The sequence below is a fragment of the Ciconia boyciana genome, chromosome 2 (assembly GCF_034638445.1).
Source record: "Ciconia boyciana chromosome 2, ASM3463844v1, whole genome shotgun sequence".
In the NCBI taxonomy this organism is placed as follows: Eukaryota; Metazoa; Chordata; class Aves; order Ciconiiformes; family Ciconiidae; genus Ciconia; species Ciconia boyciana.
The window spans coordinates 12345965-12353622 of NC_132935.1; the positions used below are offsets into that span (position 1 = coordinate 12345965).

Genomic DNA, 7658 nt, shown 5'->3' on the forward strand with positions numbered 1-7658 from the left:
AGCACGAACCTCCTGCAGTTGTTTTAAAAGGATGCATCAGGGCTTCTGTCCAAGCCCGAAAGCATGGTAGGGCAGGGGGTAATTTAATCAGCCAGGCTATGTGGCGCATGTATTTTTACAAGTCTTGTAAGAATAACATCAGTAAAGTAACTTGAGATATTTTGGTGTCTGACATTCACTCAGCAAGTGCTAAGAAAATATGCTTACTGCACAGATTGTTGGTTTCTCAGAGTGGGAGTCAAGGTGCCTAATGAAAGTCAGTGCACTTTGCTTTATCATTGACCAGGTCCCTATTCCCTCCTTTTCTCTTTCCACTCGCTTTCTAAAAGCAGAGCCTGTTTAAAAGTTGCTCCTGCTCAAAGAGCTGCCTGGAAGCAATTGCTCTGGTGAACAGATTTCAAGCAAAAGGACAAAGTTAAACATGAGGCAAAGTATAAATAAAAATCAAGACTCTCTTCCTCCTCCTCTCTACTTGTGAGCGATGATCTCACCGCTCTCGGGTGGATTACAAGGGTGGCTTGATCTCTTTCAGGAAAGCACATTCTCTAACCTTGATACTGCTGCTATTTATACTCCTCTCTTCTCTCCACGAAGAAAAGCAGCTCTAATAATCTTTCCCTTCATTTTTAACGGGAGCACCGGGTGGCCTCTGTGCTGCCTGCTGGCAGCAGGGTCAAGCCCCTGCCCACTGGCTCCAGCTCCCCGTTAAAGCCACTGCTGTCAAACACTGCCTCTGCTTCTGGCTACTCACTTTTAGACACCTGAGATCTGATTTTCCACTGGCTCGAGCATCACATTGCCACGCACACAGGTGCAGGGTGACAGCCTTGCGGTGCCTTAGCATTTTCTGCTCGTGCCTCACAGATGGAAATGAATGCACGTGCTGAAAGCAATAGGGTTTCTAAAGCTGTAACTCCTCTCCCCCTTGTTTATCAGATGAGTAGGACACCCCGTTTCACGTAGCTCCGGGGACATCTCAGGCCCTTTCCACCCCCCTGTCCCCACTCCTATCCATAGGCATTCAACCCCAGGCAGAGCAGGGGGAGTCAGGGCTCAGGCCCCGGCGGCTCAGGCACAATGAGCACACATAGGGACCGTGGATGAGCTGATCCTCTCCGAGGCCAAACCCCATTTTTTAAGATTAAACCAAACATACTCAAGCTGCGTTCCCCTCGAGACACCGCAAGAAATGGGGACAAACATTATGAAACCAAGTTTATTAAAACTTTCTACAAGTCAGACTTTATCATCCAGGTTTCCATGTACATATACATATTTACAAGTTGGACATAGTGTTTTTAGCTTTTCTGGCAGAGGTTTCTACCAATATATACAAATGTACTGTTTTTCATAGAAGGGTTAAACTGTATCACAGATACAAATGTCAAGCAATCATGAGAGGTTTAGTGCAACGGAGAGCTGTAGCGCCCTGCTCTTAATGCTCATGATTCTGTCAAGTTAGTATTGCCAACAATAATTCACATTAAATTGCTCTTCGACACTTCTTATTAGGACAAACAAGGTACAACAAAACAAGAAAACAAAACCCCAAACAGTAAGGTATGTACAAAGTACACAGTCCATGAGGTATACATGGTATTCTCGCAACGCGTGGTGGGACTACAGCTTGCTGGGGGTTTACCCTTAAAATGACTTCGCTCAAACTGTGCCGCGTCAGGGACGTAAGTTACCCAGCCCACGGCCATTTCAGAAGCCGCGTTCTCGCCTAACGCAAATGGACATCTCTTTGCATAAGCCACTGGACACAAATGTGAAACAAAGCAGAAATTTTAGGCAGGACTAAGCTTTACTTACCCCCAACCCAGGAAGCTAATGACTTAGATATATTCATTATCCACGCACATTGGAAAGACTACGAATAATCATGCAAAAAAAAAATTCAAGGGGAAAAAAAAAAATGTAGCTGGAAGCGAACAACATACCTGAATAATCAACTAAGGGCATATGGAGATTTTACTCTTAAGACTAACTTTTTGGGGAGTGGAGGAGGAAGAGGAGAGGGGATGTGATGTTTTTAAGAGTTGAGGCTGCAGGAAAACACGACCGTGTTTACATGTACTGTACAAGATACCCCTTATCGTTTTCCAAGGGAAGGCGCCCCAGCCAATAGTGTTACGGTTTGGTAAACGGATATGTTTTGGCACTCGGAGCTAACGAGACCTGCTACTTGACAAGCTCGCTGAGGGCATAAAGTTATATAGGCTACAGCATGGTAACACAAGGCTTCAGTCTATTTAAAATGCTTTGCCAGTCAGCCAATGGAATCAGAGGGGGTCTGGCTGGGAGATCCACCGGTTTCTCCCTCAAAGAGCCGCAGCAGTGATTTGTGTTATGGGTGGATCTAGGAGCTTCATGCCTCTGAAAGCAACATCCGCTGGAGGAGCAGCAGCGAGCAGGCGGCTGGCCGTGGCCGGCGAAGACCTCCTTCCCTCATTAAAGTGCGCTTACAGTCAGAACGCTACTTTGCAAGCTGGCCGGTGTGACACGCTGTGTCGATGCCCCTTTTTACCCATTTCTGTCAGATTTGCTCAGTTAGAGACATGCCTCGTGCCCCCCCGCCCCCTAAGCATTGCAGCCAGGGCTCCGCACCCTCGTAGCTACCATGGGAAAGCAGAAGGGGCTGCCTTTCTGTCTCACACCTCACCAGCCATAAGACTGCAGCCAAGGTGCAGCCAGTTACACCGGTGGAGAATGCGGGAGGCAGGAGAAAAGCCAGGAGGCTCTCGCAAAGCTGCACGGGTCCTCCAGGGCCGGCGGGCTGGACCTACCGGCAGAACAAGAGGATGAAACTCTGAGTACGCTCAGGGAGTGGAGATCTATGGGTTGGCGTTTATTTTAAACAAGGTCACTTTTCTGACCATACTGGCACTTTAAGATGCTTTTGAGTTTGCAAACGTGGAAAAATGAAACCCTATGAAGATGCCGGAGGTGAGAACTGCCAAGTTTTTTGAGATTTCAGGGTTAGCAGAAGAAGGAACTAATATCGTCACTGTCTCCATGGTATTCTGGAACAATTTGATCCGAAGTTCCCGTCTCTTGGTCTGTATATCCAGGCTCCAAGACTGCCTCGAACCAAGGGTGAAGCAAGATCTCCGGAGCAGTGAGTCTTTCAGAGGGCTCCCGCCGCAGGAGGCTGCGGATGAGGCATCGGGCTTTGGGGGAGACATGGTCAGGAATACAGAACTGTCCACGCCGGATTTTGGAAAACAGAGTGCTAGGGTCCGAGTCATGGAAGGGATAGCGTCCCACCAGCAGGGTATAGAGCATCACTCCCAAACTCCACACGTCGGCCGATTTTCCAGAGTAAGTCCCCGTTGTGTTTAGAATCTCAGGGCTGACGTACGCCGGGCAGCCGTGCTTGTCTGAGAGTGCGTCGTCTTCGCCTTTGATGATATGTGTGTCTTCCAGGCTCTCCAGCCGCAGCTGAGTCCTAGGGAGGGCAGGAGAGGAAGCCACGGGTTAGAAATAGCAACACCCAGGCACAAGCGAGCCCAGCGAGCCCCCCCGCCACAGCAATCCCCACTCCCCTTCTCGCATCGGCATAAAGAGAAGGAGAGGAAACACTTTTTAATTTGCAGCAGAGAAGTTGCCTGGACTCCCACACCTGTGCAATGGGAGCGCAGCTATGTGCATCAGGTAGGCACTCAGCAACACCTGCTTATTTTATTTACCAGGGATTTTAACAGCACAGAGGGCTGTTGAGGAACACCAGCAAGTCACCTTCTATCTATGCAGGTTGCACTGCAACTGCAGGGGGTTAATCAGCTACAACGCATTGCACACGCCGCTATTTGCGGTTCAGGCTTGAGCAAACAGCGTCCAGCTGTGTGATTTTGCAAACCGCAAAGTCCAGCTCCCTCCCACACTTGCGGGAATCATCGGCTCTCCCGAGTTTTGTATTTTACTTTTTAATTATTATTCTTTTTGCCTTTCCAGAGGGTACCACCGCACCCGTCACCTCCCGGGTGGAGGTGGGTCCACCCCGACCTCCCGTTTTGGGGGGAAAGGGGAGCTTGTCATCAGCGAGGAAGCCATGGGCTCGCCCGGGAAGGGCTCTGCGCTGCCTTGCAGCCCGCTGGGGTGTAGATGCGTTGGCTGCAGCCTGTCCTCAGCGTGACCTCGCCAAATACCCATTGGTTCTGCAAACGGAAAATATGACTCAACGCAAACCGTGGGCCCGGGATTGGCTGCGGGAGCCCTGAAACTGCACCTGTGCCGGAGAGCCCGAGTCTGCCTGCCATTGCTTAACCCTCTTCTTGCCAAATGGGATGCACATGACACTCGCCTGTGCAACGCATTATTTCCAAATGAGCGAGACTGTGTGCAATGTAACATTTCAACAAATGTTTCATCTTCTCATGGGCGGGAAAAGCTGCAATAGTTTCCTTCAAAGGAATTACTTTCTTTGCATGTCAACATATGGTTGTTTCTGTTTAAGAGGGGCAGCGCTGATTAATTTTCTTATCACATTTATAAACGATATGCTGAAGAAACGTTAGCCCAGTTAAAAAAAAATAAAACCAAAATGTGTTTTGTTCTGCTTCAGTAATATTACCTCCAGTTTCATCAGATTAAGCACAACTCCATTACAGCTTTTACTTGGTTTTTTAGCTTTCCACGGGATAAGCAGCTAGTCAGAGTCAGTTTTGCTGATTAAAAATGTATTTCTGGCTCTGCCACATGCAGTGAGGCACTACAAGAGCAGCAAACACTCCAGGGAAATACTGAATTATTTCCCTAATTTAAATTTAACAACTAGATTCTGAATCTCCTTTCTATAAACCTAGGCTTTAGGCTAAGTTTTACCAAGGTGCTTTTCTTCGGTACAGGATTCCCAAGGCAATATTTAACTGTGTCCCACCTTCCCTCCTGTGCGTGCCCACATCCGTGGGCACAGGGGGCACGGAAAGCCCCACCACCAGTAGTGGAGGAGGGATAAAAGCCTTGAAAGGACACGGCCAGTCTTTCGGTAGCAGCGTAACCCTGATCAGCAGGAGATTTCAGCGAGGAGACCCCTCCCAAGCACCCCTCTCCCGACCGCAGCTCTGCCACGGGGCAGCTCTCCCTGGCATGAGGATGGACCAGCTCCTCACACCTCCTCATCCCTCAGACGGGCCGTTCCCCCTCCCAGCCCCGTGCCTCAGCCTCCCTCCTCTCCTTCTCTCTGCCTTTTATTCATTTCACACTGAATGAGTGGCACACATGACATCTTCTGGCACTAACGAGCATCCAAACTATTGTCCCTTTGTCTACCAGCGGGTTTCACCAAACTTCTGCTGAATGAGAGGAAGCTCCCAGAGAGCTTCCTCCCTTTTATCAGTTGAGATCTAACTAAGAGTAAGTACGTACTGGTTAGATCCATGACCTACTACACACATGTGATGGGGACCTACTCGGATCGCTCGCAGGTGATGCCCGGCTGACACGGCCGTTTCCACTCCCTGGGACGCTTTTTGCGTCTCTGGATGTGGCATTCCTCCCTCCCCACTCACCCCAGGGCTGGCTGGTGACAACCGCTTACCTTTCTTCATTAGAGAAGACAAATTTCCTGAGCTTGAGGTCACCGAGTACGATGGCTGACTGGTGGCAGTGAGCTACAGCGGAGACGATCTGCTTGAACAGCCGGGCAGCCTCCTCTTCCCTCAGCCTCTTGCAGCTCCTCATGTAGGAATGCATGTCCCCAAAGTCCTTTTCAAAGAACACATAGGCCTTGGTGTCCCCAAGGATGACTTCGACGACCCCGGTGATGTTTCTGTGTGACGGCAGCTGAATGTAAGGCCGGATCTTGTCCTGGTAGTGTTTGAGGGGGAACACCTGTAAAGAGGAAATTAAACTAAAATTCATTCTCAAGGGCGTTGAAAGCAGCCGCTCACGTAGCGACTCTCCCCAAACAATGACGAGGGAGCTGGAGGGGAGCCAGGGCTCGGCAGGACTGCCGTTCAAAGCGGTTACCGAGACCCTTTCCTGTTCATTTTATACTGAAGGGGGGGGGGGATAAAACAAACCACCATCCCCAAAGCCTTTTGGGGAAGGTACTCCCAGGTAACCCGGAGTTCCAGCTTACTTCCAGCACATGTAAATCCCCACCGGCGGCGGCAGGCCGGGCGTTTCTAACCAGGGAGCAGCGGGAGGAGGTTTTGCAAAGCTCTCCCCGGGTCGAGCGGTTCCGCGGGGCTCAGAAACACCGGCAGGATCCCCCCACCACCCCCCCCATCCTCCCCATCCGCGCCCGCGGAGCTCCGCGCTCACCTTGCAGCGCAGCTCCCGGCCGGAGCTCACGCTCAGCGCCCGGGACACCTGCTCCCGCTCGGCCAGCGGCAGCAGCAGGTAAGAGGCGATCAGGCTGGGACCCGCCGCTCCCCCACCGGCGGGAGAAGCGGGGGCACAAGGCGACCCGGGAGCGCTGAGGCAATCCGGGGGTCCGCAGTCGGCGAGGCGAGGGCACTTGGCGGCCGGCGATTCTTCGGCGGGGCCGTCGTGGAGAGGCTGGAGCCGCTTAGCCGGAGCGCTGCGGCAGCGGGCGGCCGGCAGGAGGGACGCGGGGCGGCTCATGGAGGGGAGCGGGAGCGGGCGCGGAGCTAGAGGCGGGCGGTGCGGGCTTGGCGCATCCCTTCGCTCTCCCCGCCGCCGAAACCTCGGGCCGTGTCCACCATCTGCTGCCGACTCCGCGCTAAAGTAGTTGGAGGCTTTGAAAAAAAAAAAAAAAAAAAAAAAAAAAATTAAAGGGGGGGGGGGGGGAAGTGAGTCTCCTCCTCCTGGCCCTGACGCACGGGGAAATGGGAGGAGGGAGGCTCGGACACGCCTGCTCCGCTCCGCCCGCTGCTCTCCGCGTCCCCGGCCCCAGCGGGCCACGCAGCCAGGCGGGGCGGCGGGAGACCCGCCGCCCCGCCTGGCTGTGTGGCCCGCTGGGGCCGGGGACGCGGTGGGGACCCCCCTCCCGTGGTCCTCCAGCCGATCTGAAGCAAGGACATCTCATGTTCGACCCAGACTCCTGAAGACGGCAGCGCTTGGGGGGTCACCCCTTGCTTTTGGGGTTCGCCCCTCGCAAGCCCAGCGTGCTCGCAAAACCCTCGAGCCTCCACCGTCCCCTTGTAAGCACAAAGATAGAGGCAGGGAGCGTTTGCTAGCAAAGCGAAGCGCTGAGAAAGTCACCGGCACCAAGGCAGCCCTGGAAATGGCAGCAGCGGGTTTATCCCCAACCAGCGTGTGCTGCTGGGAAACGGTGCCAGAAATTTCAGATGCCGCTGTAATGCTTTTGAGACAGCATCGCCTCGTGCGATGAGTAAAACCAAAAAGTTAAGCCAGGCTAATTGTGGCGAGAAAGCAAGCCCACCTCCATTCACAGGAGCTTCTCCTTTAAATGTTTGCCACACTTCTCCCTAGCCCCAATTCTTGCTTTTCACCAATCACTAAACAACGATAGTTCATCCCAAGGTTTGCATCACGAAGCTGTTGTATATTTACCACCCTTCATTCACGAGCGTGGACTTCATGTGCACCATCAGAAATACTTTGCATTGGGTGTTTCCCATGTTAAAACTATCTGCTCTCCGAAAAAGGAATAGCATCGAGAGCAAGCAGCAGCCAGCAGCTGAAGTGACCTGTGAGGAGCAGAGAGTCGAGCTCAACAGCCACCA

At 52.4% G+C, this 7658-nt stretch overlaps 1 protein-coding gene across 2 annotated transcripts; it reads right to left on the reverse strand.

Annotated features, from left to right (window-relative positions):
* Positions 1–1208: 1208 nt before the first annotated feature.
* Positions 1209–6701, reverse strand: TRIB1 (tribbles pseudokinase 1). 2 transcript variants are annotated; one of them, XM_072851900.1, is made up of 3 exons: positions 6271–6701; positions 5543–5835; positions 1209–3451 (listed from the first exon to the last, which is right to left on the reverse strand). In XM_072851900.1, exons 1-3 carry the CDS (start codon positions 6571–6573, stop codon positions 2983–2985), a joined length of 1065 nt encoding a protein of 354 aa, XP_072708001.1. In that variant the 5' UTR covers positions 6574–6701; the 3' UTR covers positions 1209–2982. The 2 variants fall into 2 exon arrangements, with proteins under 2 accessions (XP_072708001.1, XP_072708002.1); XM_072851901.1 differs by having other exon boundaries at positions 5543–5854; positions 6271–6410.
* Positions 6702–7658: the final 957 nt, after the last annotated feature.